Below are 18,284 nucleotides of genomic sequence, written 5' to 3'. Positions count from 1 at the left end.
AACTCCATTGTACTCAGACACATTTTTGCAAAGATTTCAGTTGAGGATGGTCTTATGTGAGTTTCTTTAGCCTGCGGCTCCATCTTCAAGCTGCATATAATTAAAAAAATTATTGGGAAAACAAATCAAGAGACAAACTGTAGGACTGTTGCATTATGTCACTGACCAGAAATTTAAAGAGGTGCTCTCTAATAAATGTATATCAATTTGGAACCAGTATCAACATTAAATTTTTGTGTAAATAGCAATCATTTAATCCAGCAAGTTGTGTGCTCATTATATAAAATGCTTGAAACGTGTATGAATTAAACATTCCATTTTAAAATCTCTGAATTTACAAACCCTTTGCAAATGTTCACAAATGTAACTAAATTTACATAAATACATAAAGAGCCTGTGAGAATGAGACTCTGGAGATACCACTGTGTATAAAATGCCTTTAATCCTCATGAAATTTGTCAATGACGAACCTGTTAAGCTTTTAAATTCTCGAAGCTTTTGGTAAGACATAAAAATACCTAATATGCTTATATTAAGCACTGAAACAAAGCAGGAATGTGAGGTGCCATGTAACACAGATTATTAACTGTACTCAGGCCTGATTATGAATTTGGAATCTGTATATATCTCAGGGAAACCTCCACCAAAAAAAACATTTTCCCCACAATCTAATATATAAGATTTGCATGTGTGAAGCTTCCACTGATTAAATCTGTTTCACTGTATATACAAATGCACTTAAAGGTTAAGGTTCAGAGTTTAATTCTGTTCTTACTGTTGCTACTGTCTGCTCCTTAAGCAAGCATTAATGCCTCAAGTCAGCTTGAAATGTAATAATGTAAATAAAGTACTGTTTCAGGGATTGAAGTAGTAACTAATTCAGTGTGGTAAAGCAAACCCTGCAAATGCAAATTACATCACACTGCCAGTGATCAACCCAAATGTGCTTGGTAGTTTAATTAGCTGTTAAAGCAGATTGCAGTCCAACTGCTAAAGCAATGAATTTGTAAGTATGACATTAAAGAATTGAAACAATGAGCAAATCCTCCTGAGATTCTCCTAAATGTACATAATACATGATTATGAAAAAATGGGGTACAAATGTAAAATATGTCTAATTTATGTAACCTACTTAAAAAACCTACTTTTTTTTTTTTTACGTTTGGCTGCTTATTTGTGTGTGTGTGTGTGTGTGTGTGTGTGTGTGTAATATATATAAAAATTTTTACAGTCAAGTTGTATTGTAGCACATACTTGAACACTGCTAAAAAAAAGGACAAAAAACACTCAGTTTTGGTTATTAAAATTAAACATAAATTTACAAAATACATTAAAATAGAAGGCTTGATTGCAAGATATCAAATATATACTGGTGACTTCGATATGCATAGGTTTTTTCTTTCTCCTGAGTATAAGCTTCAGCTTTTAATTTGCAACATCCGATTTGAAAGCACTGTTGGTTTGTCCTAATCTTGGAAGAGGTCTCTTTTTTCTAGTAGATTGTGAAGCAGTGTCAGGATCTCCTGATGTGGTTGGTGGAAGATCATAATGAAGCTCACTGTTCTTCACTTTTTTCTTCTTCTTTTTAGTTCTTAAAAAAATAAAAAATAATAACAAAAACAAGTCACTCCATGATTCTATTTAGTGTCTTATCAACTGCTAGAAATGCACATTAGACAACAAGCTAATAAATAAGACAAAGCTCTGTGAGTAAAAAAAAAATGCAATAGCATGTTTTTAAATAAATTAAAGCACCTAATCTTTAACCTATTCAAAATGTTAAGACTCATTATAAGAGACTGCTCAGGTAAATAATGTACGAGTTGTAGAAAGCCATACTTGACAGAAGGTGCCTCAGCATCAGTCTCCTGCTCTGAAATGATCTTCAGCTCCCCAGAAGCACTAACAGCTGCAGATAACTGCAGTAGATTGACACATACAGACAAGAAATCAGTGCCAAATCCAAAACAATGTTTGTTTCCTTTTCTGGCAAAGCTTATTTTTGTTAATTGTGTGAATAATCTTTTTAGAGCACAGCATACACTAAATTTAGTCCAGAAGTATTTGCTGTGATGAGCACAGATAAGCAAAGAAGTAGAGACAACAGAATAAATAACATTAAAATCCAATATATTTGACATGATGACAACAAATGACATGACTGTGTGAGATCACATGATGATTTAATCTAGATTACCTTGGTGGCTCTGTTAAATCCTTCATTTATTTGCTCTAAGGGTCCAGGTTGTGCTTCTATAGCCCGTGAGAGTTCTTCATCAAACCCTTCTGTGTGGGAGAAAAATAACACGTTATAACAATCCTATAAGAACTATATCTGATGCTCATCTTCTACCATAAATTCTCTACACACTTTCATCAGCCACATAGGCAGCTGGGAAGTAGCCCATGTATCCACCGGCTAAGCATCCAAACCACCAGTTTTCATTATCTTTGTGCAGCACATGGATCACATCACCGCGTCGTAACGTCAGCTCATCGGAGCGACTGGCCTTGTAGTCATACAGGGTCAAGACCTGGAAGACAATAGATGGGGGCTCAAGCTTTGAGCTAAATAATTACGGTCTTGCTCGGCTAAATGTATTTGTTTGATTCTAAAGAGAAGTGTAAATAGAACAGAACTGTATAAAGACATCGCAATCAGAGCATGACACGACGGTGTACCGTTTGCTGGACTCGTTCCATATCAGTCTCGACATGTAAAGGACATTCAGAATCCGGTAGACTCTGGGGAAATAGACAATCTGCTGTTAATAATCTAAAGCTACATTTCTTTAATTCAGACAAATGACATTTTATTTTGTCTAGTAAATTAATCAAACCAAGAAATGTTTTTCCTCACCCTTTGCTTTAAGGATGGCATTCTTCTAATGGGATGACCGAAAGCAGTGGAGCCAACTGTGGGGGGAAAACATTCTGAAAAAAGAAGCTACTTTCATGAGCACACAAACAAACATTTATTGAACATGTCTATTTATGAGCTACCATGAGAGCACTGTTTGTTAAAGCTTATAGTTTATCATTGAGAGCTTTGTGTACATGTTTGCGAGCTGAGTGTTGCTTGGGGTATTAGTTGAACCCCAAGTGAGTTGGACAGCTGTAGATTGGAGTGAGGAGAAAGCAGAGATGGAGGAGGGAAGGAAGAACCCTGAAACACAATTAGACCAGTTATTAGGGGGGTCCTTGACTAAGGATTTACATAGTCGAATCAGAATTGTCAAGTATTGTCTTACAGTCAACAGATAATCGAATCATGTTTGTGTGTGTCTTTGTGGGTGGTGTTGCACTGGTTGACGACGACATGAGGTAGTCATGAAACGATTCCTCTTAACATTTTAAAGCCATGATTTACAGAACAGAACATACACAAATATAGCAAAAAAATTTATAAAAACATCTGTCACATAAGTGGCTGGATTTGCTCAATTGGATTTGTTAAAATATTTAAAACATTATCATAATAGGTTGTATATTAACTTATTGGGAGAAAACCAGTAGTTCTGTGTGAACTCAGACATTAATCTCCCCAATATAACCAAAATGACATGATCCTCATTTTATAACACCTCTGCCAAGATTCGACTGAGAAATTGGTAGTCAAATCAGGCTCATTAAAACTTCTACTGTTTGTGGCCACCCCTACTAGTTACATTACCATTTAAAGCTTAATTAATATCTGACTCTTGTTATCCATTTTTTTTCATACAAATATATTTAGATCACTTGCCTCTTGGGATAAACCTCTCCCCAGCTGAGCCATGCTTCCTTCAGTTGAAAGAAAAGCAATGTGTTAATTAAAATTTTATTCAATCATAATGCAAAATCGTTTATGGTTTTAATCAGCTGATCCTGTACAACCAGCAGAACTATTACCATAGAGGTATTCCATGCCAGAGGTATTGCGATGTGGCTCCTGAAACAACAAAAAAACATTTTCCTAGCAGTTCAAAAAAAGGTAGTTTTGATTAAAACACTTTAGTTGAAAAGACAAAGTATGAATTCTAAAATATTTCACATTACTACTGCATATATGAACCTTAAATTTTTCTCACCAGAACAGAGTCTAATTTCTGTTTAACTCGCTGCATCTTAAGGGACATGCGAGCAGCACTGGCAAATCGGTCCATTCCTGTGGCTGAAGAATCCTGGAATGCAAGGAGCTCGGTCTGATTCCTCTGCGTTTTACTGACAGCACTATCAGACCTGTTCAGCACCCTCATACTCTCCAGCTCAATCTGCGTAACTAATGACAAAAAAGGAGAATTTGCAGACGTTTGACACCCAATTAATACAATAATACAAGAGGAAATGCCATAGTTTAAATTATATAAAGCCATTTTTCTTCCAGCGAGTACATTCAGATATATAAACTCACCTTTTCGATCATACAAATATAACTGAATTGGCTGATTTTGCCCAAAGGCACAGAAAGCCACCAAGTGTTCATGGGGATGGAAAGTCACTCCACGGAGAGCAGCGGAGTAGCACAGCTCTGAGTAGACAGCAACTTGATCACCTGCATTTGATTAGAGAGCACACACAGGCCTTCACTGACAGAATTTGCAAAAGCAGACAAAGCACAGTCTTATCCCTGAAGGACTATGAAGGCTGCAGGCTTTTATTCCAGGTAAGCATAAAGCTCATGTTCAAAAAAATGTTCAGCCTGGCTAAAATAAAAACATGCAGCCACATCAGACTCCTTCAAATACAATATATGGGCTATTCTTGGAAGAAATAACATTTGTCTTATGCTAAATAAAACACAAAAATGTACATGCACGTTATTAGTGTTTATTTTATCAGAGATTAGCATGCAAGAGAATAAAAATTTAAATAACTATAGTATAAAAAAAGCTCCCAATATTTAATTTCAGCTTTACAGCTTTATTAAGGAAATCATATTGGCTTGATCAAAGGACTCATATAGTGATTTGCTGATGAGAGGCGAGTACCGTAACCCCCACCCCCCTTCTCTTGTTAAACATGCTCCTGAGGTTCCAGTGACCACTTTTCCTGCCCCTCTTCCCTCCGCGGATCTTCCCACTTCGTCCAGGCCTGCCTCTGGGTAGTGTCCTCTTCGATTGAAGGCCACTCTGTGCAGCTGGGGATGGTTTCTCATCAACACCTTGGATGGTTCCATGAAATTCCAGAGTAAGAACAAGAGCTTTGAGGATGGATTTGGACTGTAGCTAATGTCAACAGTCTGCTGCACTGACTCAGGACTACAGTTTGCTTCTGATCAGCATCACTGCACCCTGCAAAATCGTATATCTGCAATAAATGGACATTCGGTGCAACCCAGATGAGGATGGGTTCCCTCTTGAGTCTGGTTCCTCTCAAGGTTTCTTTCTTATGCCATCTCGGGGAGTTTTTCCTTGCCACAGTTGCCATCGATCATCAGGGATAAACTTACACTCATAAATTTTCAGCATCACATTATCTGTGTAAAGCTGCTTTGAGACAATGTTCATTGTTAAAAGCGCTATACAAATAAAAATGAATTGAATTGAATTGAGTACCGGTCTCAGCATTCCACACATAGGCAAGTCCATCCTCACTGCCTGAGAAAATAAAGTTTCCACATGGGGTAAAGGTGCTGTTGATCCTCTCCCTGTAATTTGTTGCACCTATATATTTCTTTATAGCAAAGCTGTGATAAAATACAAGAGAAAAAAAAAATTCAAATTTGACTAACACATTTCTTACCTATTACACTAACTTGTTTAGAAGGTACATATAATAGACAGGTGACAAATTCTAATTTCTATCCTGATGAAAAATATTTCCTTGACCATGCTAATCCACAGAGCACAAATAGTTTGAAGAAATTAGGAAATTGAGTAGATCAAATGCTGTGAGCTTCACGTAACCATGATTGAAACACCAATTTAAAAGACTATACTTTGGAAGAAAGATGTTCATCACATCAAAGAGCTGCAAAATCTATGACAAAGCAAAATGGTTCTGATGACTCAACACCTTCCTATAACAATGTGTAACTTTAGTTATTCCATTCATAAAGGTTTAAGTTTGAGAAAGATAAAACATGTTTGTATTTCATGGTCCACAATAATGCATTGAATTGCATGCATAAATATAAGTCCAATTACATTCTCAAGTCCATCACTCTCAAAACGCTGTCTTTGGCATGGATTAGAAGACGTCTCCCATTTGGGTGCACTTCTAGTGAGTTGATGGGAATTCCATTCAGATCAATTTCCTTTATTTCCTATGAGAAATATTTAACAACACGTACTAATTAATTACTGCTGTAAAAGTATTTACACTGTTAGTATTACATTCATGTTTAATGATTGTAGTCTTTACTTTCTCGATTTTCCACAGACGCACTCCATCATGCCATGACCCATCCTCTATTTTAGTACTCCATGCGATAATTAGGCCAGAATTGTCAGCAGAAAACACTCTACTTCCTGTGTCAGAATAACCATTCTGTTACAGTTACTTTTTATGATACATACGAATGGCTTAAATACACTCCAGAGGCAAGCTGTACCTTCATTGTCAAAACACAGGGCATTGATAAAAGTCTTGTGTCCTTCAAACTCTTGCAGGAGTTGTCCATTTACATCATTATTGTCTAAATTCCACACCTGAGCAGACCATCATAGCCCCCTGTTATCACCAGGCTCGGGGCTTGAGGGTGATGCTGGGCAGAGTATACAAACGATGGGTGGGGGAGGATCTTTTTGGCGAGTCCTTGGAGTCTTTCTATGTCCCATACTCTGCCAAAAAAATGGGTTTGAATGAAACAAATATAATAAAGGTGGAGCTCTTAATTCATTTTTCAAATAAAGTCACCGAAGCATGTACCTGACTGTTCCATCAGAGGATGCTGACAGCAGGGACATGTCATCTCTGGTCCAGCAGAGATCATATACAATACTGAGGTGGCCATTAAAGGATGCTAGGACTTTCCCTGAGGGGATCTCATACACTGCAAAAAAAACCTATAATTAATATGAATTCTGCAAATCATTATTGGGAAAAAAAAAAAGTATGACTACTCGATCTGAAATAATATTATTGAACAACAGATTACAATCGTAACATCTAAAGGGATATATCTGAGTAAAGTAGCATACTTGTCAAGTACTTCTCATCTATTTACCTATGATAGGGAAAGCATCTCTGTCTACACAAGCAGCAGCCAGAACCCTGCCATCGTGAGAGAAGCGTAGAGCGATGCAGCCCATCTGACCTCCACGGAATGACAGCATCAGTTTGTTAGGAATGCGACACACCTGTTAAGATAAATGTTATTATTTTTTTAAACTGTGGACACAAGTCAAAAAAACATAAGTCATAAAATATGTACTTTAACAAACAGTTTGCACATTATTACATGATACCTGTCCAGGCAGACGGCTCCATTTTATGGCATCTGATTTGTTCTCCAACAGCTGGGTGAAGGTTTTCTGAGTGAGTTCCGTATGGAGGTCAGTGTAAGAGGTGCTGCCTCTCTCCTGCTGCAGAGCCATCATCGAGCGTATACTGGGGTCCACCTAGTGACAAACAGACTGGTCAGAGTGCGTATTTTTATAATAAAAAAACTGTTCTTTTTATCGTTTAATCAGACGATTGTGTTTTTTGTAAATTTTTTCCTTTCAAGAATCGATTTACTGGAAGAAAAATATAAATTTAAAAAAAGATGTTTTGCTTAATATCTTCTTCTTTCGGCTGCTCTCATTAAAAGTTCGCCACAGAGGATCATCCGTCTCCATACTATTCTTCCCCTACATCTGCCTCTTTTAAACCAACTACAATTTTCTACACACAAGATTTATACAAAGATAAAAGACCACTTTGTGGTTATTACTGTAAGTAACACTCACATGTTCTGGTAGTTTGAGGCCTTTCACCGTGACATAAAGGGTTGAGGCATATCTGTTCCAAGGGTATTTTGACCACCACTGAAAAACCTCGAGTGTCTCTGGATTTTTCCTGGCTCTGAGTGGAGGGCTGTACAGCTGAAGACGCAGTTTACTGTCAATGTTCAGCACACCATTGGTCCCAACAAGCTAAAAACATACATTAACAGCCATTTGAGAAGTTCAATCCAAGCCTATATTAGTAATTACTTTTAAAAAAAGAACTTTTACAGATGCATACTATACTGTACAGTGCATGGCATAAACATTTACTCCATTTAAATATTTCCATGTTTTTCATGTTACTACCTAAAACTGAAATGATTTATTTGAGATGTTATCATAAATCACTACAAAATACATAATAATATAAAATATTAAAATAGTAGGAAAAAAATATTATATATATATATATATATATATATATATATATATATATATATATATATATATATATATATATATATATAGTGAGGAAAATAAGTATTTGAACACTCTGCTATTTTGCAAGTTCTCCCACTTAGAAAACATGGAGGGGTCTGAAATTGTCATCGTAGGTGCATGTCCACTGTGAGAGACATAATCTAAAAAAAAAAATCCAGAAATCACAATATATGATTTTTTAACTATTTATTTGTATGATACAGCTGCAAATAAGTATTTGAACACCTGAGAAAGTCAATGTTAATATTTGGTACAGTAGCCTTTGTTTGCAATTACAGAGGTCAAACGTTTCCTGTAGTTTTTCACCAGGTTTGCACACACTGCAGGAGGGATTTTGGCCCACCTCCACACAGATCTTCTCTAGATCAGTCAGGTTTCTGGCCTGTCGCTGAGAAACACGGAGTTTGAGCTCCTCCAAAGATTCTCTATTGGGTTTAGGTCTGAGACTGGCTAGGCCACGCCAGAACCTTGATATGCTTCTTACAGAGCCACTCCTCGGTTATCCTGGCTGTGTGCTTCGGGTCATTGTCATGTTGGAAGACCCAGCCTCGACCCATCTTCAATGCTCTAACTGAGGGAAGGAGGTTGTTCCCCAAAATCTCGCAATACATGTCCCCGGTCATCTTCTCCTTAATACAGTGCAGTCGCCTGTCCCATGTGCAGAAAAACACCCCCAAAGCATGATGCTACCACCCCCATGCTTCACAGTAGGGATGGTGTTCTTGGGATGGTACTCATCATTCTTCTTCCTCCAAACACGTTTAGTGGAATTATGACCCAAAAGTTCTATTTTGGTCTCATCTGACCACATGACTTTCTCCCATGACTCCTCTGGATCATCCAAATGGTCATTGGCAAACTTAAGACGTGCCTGGACATGTGCTGGTTTAAGCAGGGGAACCTTCCGTGCCATGCATGATTTCAAACCATGACGCCTTAGTGTATTACCAACAGTAACCTTGGAAACAGTGGTCCCAGCTCTTTTCAGGTCATTGACCAGCTCCTCCTGTAGTTCTGGGCTGATTTCTCACCTTCCTTTGGATCATTGAGACCCCATGAGGTGAGATCTTGCATGGAGCCCCAGTCCGAGGGAGATTGACAGTCATGTTTAGCTTCTTCCATTTTCTAATGATTGCTCCAACAGTGGACCTTTTTCACCAAACTGCTTGGCAATTTCCGTAGCCCTTTCCAGCCTTGTGGAGGTGTACAATTTTGTCTCTAGTGTCTTTGGACAGCTCTTTGGTCTTGGCCATGTTAGTAGTTGGATTCTTACTGATTGTATGGGGTGGACAGGTGTCTTTATGCAGCTAACGACCTCAAACAGGTGCATCTAATTTAGGATAATAAATGTAGTGGAGGTGGACATTTTAAAGGCAGACTAACAGGTCTTTAAGGGTCAGAATTTTAGCTGATAGACAGGTGTTCAAATACTTATTTGAAGCTGTATCATACAAATAAATAGTTTAATTTTTTTTAGATTATGTCTCTTACAGTGGACATGCACCTACGATGACAATTTCAGACCCCTCCATGATTTCCAGTGGGAGAACTTGCAAAATAGCAGGGTGTTCAAATACTTATTTTCCTCACTGTATATATATATATATATATATATATATATATATATATATATATATATATATATATATATATATATATATATAGTATGTAGTCAAAGTAAATGCAAGAAAAGTGTCACATGATCTCATTCTAAGTAGTTCTTGTTAATCATCTGCATGCCAGGAATAACCTTAAAATATACTTCAAACATGGAGTAAATTTTTGGAAAAAAAAAAAACATCTTGAAAGAAAGCTACTGAAGTACTGTTTCAGACATTTGACCTCAGGCTTAATAAACAGAATCACCAAATATGGGACATTTTTTAAATATATATTGATCAGGGTTTAAAAAACATAACATGAAACAATCCATGCAGCAGCATTTAACCCGTTATTTAAAAAAAGGAAACAATATGATACAAGGGAAGTTTGGCCGAGAGAAGTAAGATTCCTAAAATTCAGTTTGTCTGAGAAGCAATTTTGTGAATGTTTATGACATTTAATCAAAGAGCAACAAAATGTGGATAGGTTAAAGTGTGGTTGAATACTTGTGCAAGCCATTATATCCTGAAGCCAGTTAAAGTAGCCGGTTTGCTGTACCTTCAAAAAAGCCCACGCAATTTTGTGAAATCCTCGCTCATTCAGATCAGCAGAGACGTTTGCCCTTGCTTCTTCCATGCTTATAAATTCAATGATCTAAAGCGAAAAAAAAAAAACAAGTTTTATGTTTATTTTGTCTATTTACTAGCGATGTGTGACGTGACTGAGGATGGATACTGGCTCACCTCAAAAAAAAGGATGACTTTTGGAGCGTCATCGTTCTGTTGAAGAAAATAACTAAAGCGTTCATTAAAGATGATCTGCTCCTCCCACTCAGGAACTGTTGACTTTTGTTTTTTGAAGTCGAAAGGCTGAGTTATAATAGGAAGGACATGCTCGACATTCTCCTGCTCATAAAAGGAAGACACTCTGCGATGGCTGAGAAAATTTAATGTAAAAAAAAAAAAAAACATCAGTGTAGGAATCTGGCATAATAAACATACATTTATGCAGCTGGTTCACAGTTTAGGCCAGAATATAAAACTAATCACATTTTTTTTATTTTCCTTTCCAGCAGCATTATCTATTTATTGAAGGCTGTCAAATACCTACCTGTCCTCTTTCTTTACATACTGTCCAGTAACTTCATCTACAACATGGACTTTGACCATGGGGTGGGACACCAGAAGGTCAGTCTTGAGTCGGTCTGTACGGTGAATGTAAACTCCCAGCACCAGGCCGTCATCAAAAGCATGTCTAGGAGATGCATCCACTTCTGTCTGACTGTCCAGCACGGTCACTTCTGCCAACGATGAGCCGAATCCAACACAATTATTGTCAACACTAGGAAAGGAACTCTGAACTGGTGAACTGCAGAATGATTAGCGATTAGCATTACAAACCTTGTTTTATTTTCTTCTTCTTTTTGCCTATAGGCTTGACTGTTATCTCCTCTTGGAGATCATTTTGAGAGTCTTCCTGTGATTTAGTTTTACCACCTGCCACTTCCATTTGCCATTTCGAAGGATGTTCACTTATAATATCGAAGAGGTGTAAGTGTTAAATACAGAACAAAGATAAGAGCTTATCAAATAAAAAGATAAAAAAGGCAAAACAAATAATATTCTTTCTATTTGTTGTAAAAGTTAAAAAATACCATTCATCTTTGTACCAACTTTGAACTCTGTACCAATATGTCAATTATTTAAATTGGCATAATAATTGTATGCAAAATTCTCACCTTTCATCTCCTTTACTTTCTCTCAGATTCTTCTTTTTCTTTTTCTTTTCACCGTCATTGTTTAAGACAGTTATTTCTTGCAGAGTTTCACTCTTTTGCTTCTTTAGGGCTTTTTGCTCCTCCTGTGTAATCTTTTGCTGATAATCCTGAAGAAGATCATTTTCACTTTCAGACTCTTCTTTTGCAACATCGCTTCTTCTATTCTTCCCTTTTTTACCCTTTTTCTTCTGTCCCAAATCAGCCTCAGCAGGATATTTTACTTCAGACCTCAGAGCGTTCTTGGAACTCTCATCTTCATCTTGAACAAGTGGTGATGGAGGAAGTGCTCTTTTGCTCTTCCTTTTTTCTGAAGGTGCAGTGTGCATCTCTTCGCCCTCATTACCGATGTTGGCTTTCTTGAACACTTCCTTCTCCCTGCGCCTGTTCTTCGTGTACCTGGGGCTGCCCTGAACAGGGTCATATGTGTTATGGAGAATAGTCTCATCTTCCTCTATGTCTTTAGTAAAGTTTTTCCTTAAGGTCTGAAGCTGCAATAAAATGGAATGGGGCAAATCCTTTAAAATACAGTGTGAAAATATTTTCCTATTTATGATTATAATACTATAAATGATAATGGTCAGTTGGGAATTGCTTTCATCTCAAACTATTTTATTTCATACCTCCACATTCTCCTGCAGCTGCTCGGATTGTTGTTTGAGCTTTTTCTTCTGTAAAGGAGGGTTTGCATATTTCCTAAACACTTCATCAAAATGTGTCCTCGGCTTTGCTCTTAAATCACTTTGACCTGTTAAAACAGGAGTTTTAATGTCTAATGACAGCACACACACTATATAACTTACAATAGTTCTGCACGATTCATTGTATCGCAATCGCGATGTCAGCTTGTGCGATTCTATGACGGAAATGTTGATTTATTGAAATAAATAAAGGCATGTGTGTACACATACTTTTAGAGTACTTTGCCGATTTTCAGCACCACTAACAAAAAAATAGAAAACAGATAGTCTCAGTCTAGGCAGTGAAGGTGAGGCGTGTGTGGTCACGAGACTTTCCGATGTGCAGCGGAGACCAGGTGAAGATGGATGTCGAGCAGATCAACACTGAACTGTTAGCCAAAAAAAAACGCTAGCTCACTGGATCCGGGTTGGAAGAAAGACGACAGCACGTTCTTTCATTTTTCATTCATCTTTCACTTTCCTTTTGTTGTACTCACGGCGAGACACACATCCATCTGCGATCCCCACATCTTTCCTCGACACCAACCTTCACCTGGCATCCTTCGCTTTCCCACACACACCCCCATACACACAGTCAGCTCTGCCCGGTCTGTCTGTGTGTCTGCCCGTGGACTCATGATACCACTTATTATATCCCGATCGCATATCGCAATATTGACCACAATAATCGCAGTTTTATGACATTTTCCCCCAAATCGTGCAGCCCTAATGTACAACACTGTGGACACATGGGTGTCATTCATTTATTAATGTAAGTATAAAGTGCTTGCTTACCTCCTGGCATTCTCGTAGGTTCGGGGACAAATTCATTATGTGTACAAAATATTCAGAAATCTGAAAATGATCAAAGAAAAATATTAGTTAGGTAGGTAGGTGGACGAACAGACAGCTTTACTAATTGCAAAGGGCTGCTTGTTATGTTACAGCAGCCAGTTCACACAGTACAAGCTTGTAGAAGAAGATGTAAAAGAATATTAAGTCTTGGGTTTTATTAAGAGATCACAATGAGAAAGAGGGTAAAAGAATATTTTAATATATATATAAAATAAAAACATGATACACTGTTTATTATAGTGCAATAAGGTGGGAATCTGAGAACTGGGTTTTTTTGTGACATTTACTGAATAAAAAAAGTTGCAAAAAATATAATATATTATTTTGATGAACATTATGATTGTATATACAGGTGGGAACTTCAGTCACTGTACATGCAGTGCACAAGCAAGTTGTTCAAAAGACAATAAAATGAGAAGAGTATTGCATGATCATGTCAGTGCCATTGAGTGGAAAAACAAACAGTCTAGATTCAGGTGCATTAATAGGATCTGTAACAGATGAACAAATTACTGCTCAGAAGGTTTTCCGTATCTTATCTGGGATCCAAATTCTATCTGGATACTCCAATTACCCACAGCAACACCAAAGCCCATAAGACTGTCAGTGTGTCTTCTGTCTGATATTTTTGCGGTTTTATGTTAGTTATCTCTAGTTTCTTTCTTTTACCCCTGGCATTGTTATGTATGTTTTGAAGTTGTTAACAACAACAATAATAGTAATAATAATAATAAAAATACAAAACAGCTGAAAATATGGCCTAAAGCATGCAGGTAGTGTGCAGTACTAGGATATGTAAAGCTTTCTACATGAGTGTCCGTCAAGCAGGATACAGCTGATGCCTGATAACATCCTGAAGTGAGTTCTGATTATTTAAGCTGCTTCAGAAAAGCCTGGCAAAGTGGATCTCATGTTAGTTACTTAGTTATCTGACTAATCCACCTACATCCGAGTGATCACCTGGTATGACCTTTTAATTGCACTTATCAACCATTAAGCACCAATTATAGAACTATACCCAATTTCTGATTCTGAAATACAGATTGACAGAAAAATTCAGACTTTTTGTGACTATTACGCGTTTTCTCTGAATAACCGTTATTTCACTACTCTAATGTTGCTCACGTTAGCCAGCCTGCTACCATAATAACATCACATTAGCAAACGAATATAAAGTACCGACCGGTTTTAACACTTTCGCGATCAACAAAACGCATCAGGATCTCTCACAAAGCATATGTGACTTACCTGAAAACTCAACTCAAACGTGAAACTCAATTAGCTATCGTTTTAGCAAGGGAGCTGTTGCGATGGTATCCAATAATAAACATGTTGGCGAGCGTGCCTCCGTGTCACGTGGTCATATTAAAAGTACCAATCAGAGCTCAGCACCGAGGCTCCGTCAGTGCGCCCCGCCCTCCGTGCTGGAGAAAATCTCTGCAGTCAGACTTGGTTTATTTTCTCACAGCACAGCGCCCCCTGCTGCTTACCCGCTAGTGATGGAGCATTGGTTCTTTGAATCTCGTTAATCAAAATGAATCTTTTTTTGAGTCGTTTAGGTCATTTTGTTCCTTCAATCAGAAATAATTACATTGTACATGTCCAAGAAGCAGTTCCCCCCCAACACATCTACACACATTCATTTTATTGTTCCAATAATGAAAACATGACAGTGCGGCTAAAGACAAATTATGATAAACAGAATGAGTCGCTCACCTCTCATATCTTATTGTAACGTCACGTTAGTTCTTTTGTCACGTTACTCCCATTATTATTGTAACAATAATGTCAAGATTAGGACAAAACAAACGAGTCGGACTAAAAGAGTCGAGGGGTAGACTGCACAATTTTGTTTCCTGTACATAACCTACTGAGATTTTGCGATGTGTTGCTCATGTGCGTCCAGTAGAAAATGAATCACTCTCCGAGACGACTCGTTCATCTGAGTCACATTAACGACTCGTTCAAAATGAACGAATCGTTATTGAAAGACCGATCATTATTACCCGTATACAGGTAGTCGTCGACTTACGACCTATGCAACTTACGACCATTACGCTATGCAACATTACGACCACAATCGCTAGCCGCGACGTACGACAGTGCGTACCAGCTTCCGGCATCATTTCACAGTACTGTACATATAGCCTACTCTACTTACGACCAAATACTACTTACGACCGTGTTACGACCGATCTGACGGTGAGAGCGCCGTATCCTGACCACTAGACCACCAGTAATGGTCTAATACACTTGTCCGAGGATGAAGTGAGCTTTCACATCCGTTAATAAAAACTTAATGCAGTTAAATGCTAAATATTATACAAAATCATTAATACAAGCTTTATACAACTCTTCCTAGGCTTGAAACTTCAAACATATAGTTTATGAATTTTTTTCCCGGTATAATTTTCCTTATTACTGTTTCTTTTTTCCGATTGCATTTGGGAAATCTTCACATTGATGAATGCATTATTTTATCACCATGTCTATGAGCAGTATTTATTTTTAGTGTTATCATGATTATGATTAATGATTGGGCCTGTTCCAGATCAGTTCGGTTAATCTAGTGAACTCATGTATTAAGGTTGTAGTACATGCAGAGTGGCAGACCGCAAGTTTGTTTAGTCTTGGCCTTGAGAGTCAGAGAGTTATTATTTATTATTATTATCATTATTAAACTTTAAAACATACACAACAATGCCAGAGGTATAAAAAAGAAACTAGAGTTAGTGCAGTGACACTATGGCTACTCACTCCCTACTGGAAATAAGATTTGTTTTGCGCATGCATGAAAAAGCTAAAGAATCCATAGTGCTAGTTAGCCTCTAGCCCCTGCCGAAATAAGTAGAACTGTAAGGTAGAAAATATCATTAGAATATTTAATATTAAATGTAAAATGCACACACACACACACACACACACACACACACATACTTGACCTGAAAACATTGCTCTGCCATTCTCATTTGTGGGAATTTGTTGTTGCATCTTCTTCTACTTCGTTTTATTTTTTTCGGCTGCTCCCATTAGGGATCGCCACAGCGGATCACCCGTCTCCATACTACCCTGTTCTCTACATCTGCCTCTTTCAAACCATCTACCTACATGTTTTCCTTCACCACATCCATAACGCTCCTTTTTGGTCTTACTCTTTAGTCCTTCCTGGCAGCTCCATCCTAAGCATTTTCCTACCGATATACCCCATGTCCCTCCTATGCACATGTCCAAACCATCTCAATCTCGCCTCTCTCACTTTGTCCCAAAAACGTCCTACATGCGCTGTCCCTCTTATAAACTTGTTTCTAATTCTGTCCATCTTCATCACTTCCAATGAAAATCTCAACATCTTCAGCTCTGCCAGCTCCAGCTCCACCTCCTGTCTTTTACTCAATGCCACTGTCTCTAAACCATACATCATCTCAGGTCTCACCACAGTCTTATAAACTTTCCATTTTACTCTTGCAGATACCCTTCTATCACAAATCATTCCTGCCACACTTCTCCACCCACTCCACCCTGCCTGCACTCTTTTCTTCACTTCTCTAACACACTCTCCATTACTTTGCACTGTTGACCCCCGGTACCTAAACTTCTGACCTCTTCCATCAACCTGTCCATCACCACTGCAAAAGGAAAAGGGCTCAGAGCCGATCCTTGATGCAGTCCCATCTCCACCTTGAACCAGTCTGTCATTCCTACTGCACACTTCACTGCTGTCACACTGTTCTCTTACATGTCCTGCACCACCCTCACATACTTCTCTGACACACCTGACTTCCTCATAAAATCTGCCACTGGGGAGAACAGAAAGGCAGCGATGAGTCTGTTTAAAAGGCTTAAAATGCTTTTTTGACTCCAGAGGCAGGAGGATACTCGAATGAAGGAGCCGCAGAAGCAGTTTTATAATGTATCAACAATTATATAAAATATAATAATAATAATAATAATAACGTAATGTTTTAGGGGATAAAATGTTTACAAAAACCCTGAAATCTGACTTTGTTCTGCATAATCATTTACTTATTTCTGAAAGTATTTCTGTATTTATGATTTCTCAGTGCAACATGCTAAAAAGAGGATGTCAATCAATCATTGTAAAAGTTATCATTGTAAGAGGGTTGCAAAAAAGTGATCGTTGTAAAAGTGTTGCACTTGACAATTTGCGTTAAAGTTGGTTAATAAATAGAAATAAGTTAATTGATGATTATAAACGTTTCAGATTGGATGCATGTAGTCCTATCTGTAGGCTGGTTTGCAGCTTTATTTGGACGTAAAGTAAATCCATTTGTCCTTTAAAAGTTGGAATAGTTTGCTTTCCTATGGTTCAGGTGTCAAATAAGATATAATACAGGTGTAAACAGAGGTATAACCGGCTGTTCTTTACTTCCTGCTCCCACAAGTGAAAGGGGTGTGAGTGTAATCTCTTTCCTCTGTTTTAGAAAAATCTGAGCATGTAAATGAACCTTGTACAGTTGAGAAAAGGAGATATAATTATTATCATCATAATTATCGTCACTATTTTATTTCAAATCCATATGTTTTTTTATTAGTACAAAGTAACATGGTCCTTCCTGTGGTCTATGGAAAAATTAAATACTGAATGAAAACATAAAAATAAAATAAAAACGCAGACTTGTTATGTGTAGTGAAGTTTATTTATGTCTGCTGTAATTTGTTATATAATATAATAATAATAATTATAAGTAATATTAATAATAATAACAATACATTCCATTGCTAAATATATATATATATATATATATATATATATATATATATATATATATATATATATATATATTTTTTTTTTTATTATTATTATTTAAAATAATTTTTAGTCCTAACTTGCAGTATTAATTCTACAGGATAAATCAGGATAACAATAATTGCTGTGCATGATTCTTTTTGGAATGTGACTCATATCCAAATTAAACCAATCACTGAAATCAAAGCCTTTAATATAATTGACATCCATCACCATTGAGCGAGATGTTTATTGAAGACTATGTCCAGTAT

General features: G+C 37.3%; 1 protein-coding gene across 1 annotated transcript; it reads right to left on the bottom strand.

The window, feature by feature from the left end:
- Positions 1-923: 923 nt before the first annotated feature.
- On the bottom strand, positions 924-15,223 carry ahi1 (Abelson helper integration site 1). Its single transcript, XM_046855190.1, is given in 28 exon segments — positions 924-1,591; positions 1,840-1,919; positions 2,198-2,286; positions 2,372-2,534; positions 2,683-2,745; positions 2,861-2,916; positions 3,058-3,166; positions 3,746-3,783; positions 3,892-3,931; positions 4,071-4,261; positions 4,394-4,534; positions 5,538-5,668; positions 6,129-6,247; positions 6,346-6,452; positions 6,536-6,631; positions 6,634-6,764; positions 6,853-6,976; positions 7,151-7,283; positions 7,392-7,544; positions 7,875-8,060; positions 10,515-10,610; positions 10,700-10,892; positions 11,067-11,256; positions 11,357-11,487; positions 11,695-12,221; positions 12,354-12,478; positions 13,206-13,265; positions 14,982-15,223. Coding segments are annotated over 27 exon segments (3,588 nt in total). The 5' UTR covers positions 13,216-13,265; positions 14,982-15,223; the 3' UTR covers positions 924-1,425.
- Positions 15,224-18,284: the final 3,061 nt, after the last annotated feature.

Source organism: Silurus meridionalis, chromosome 8 (assembly GCF_014805685.1).
Source record: "Silurus meridionalis isolate SWU-2019-XX chromosome 8, ASM1480568v1, whole genome shotgun sequence".
Taxonomy (NCBI): Eukaryota; Metazoa; Chordata; class Actinopteri; order Siluriformes; family Siluridae; genus Silurus; species Silurus meridionalis.
The sequence above is the reverse complement of the archived record's forward strand: the minus strand, read 5'-3'. Positions and strand labels throughout refer to the sequence as shown.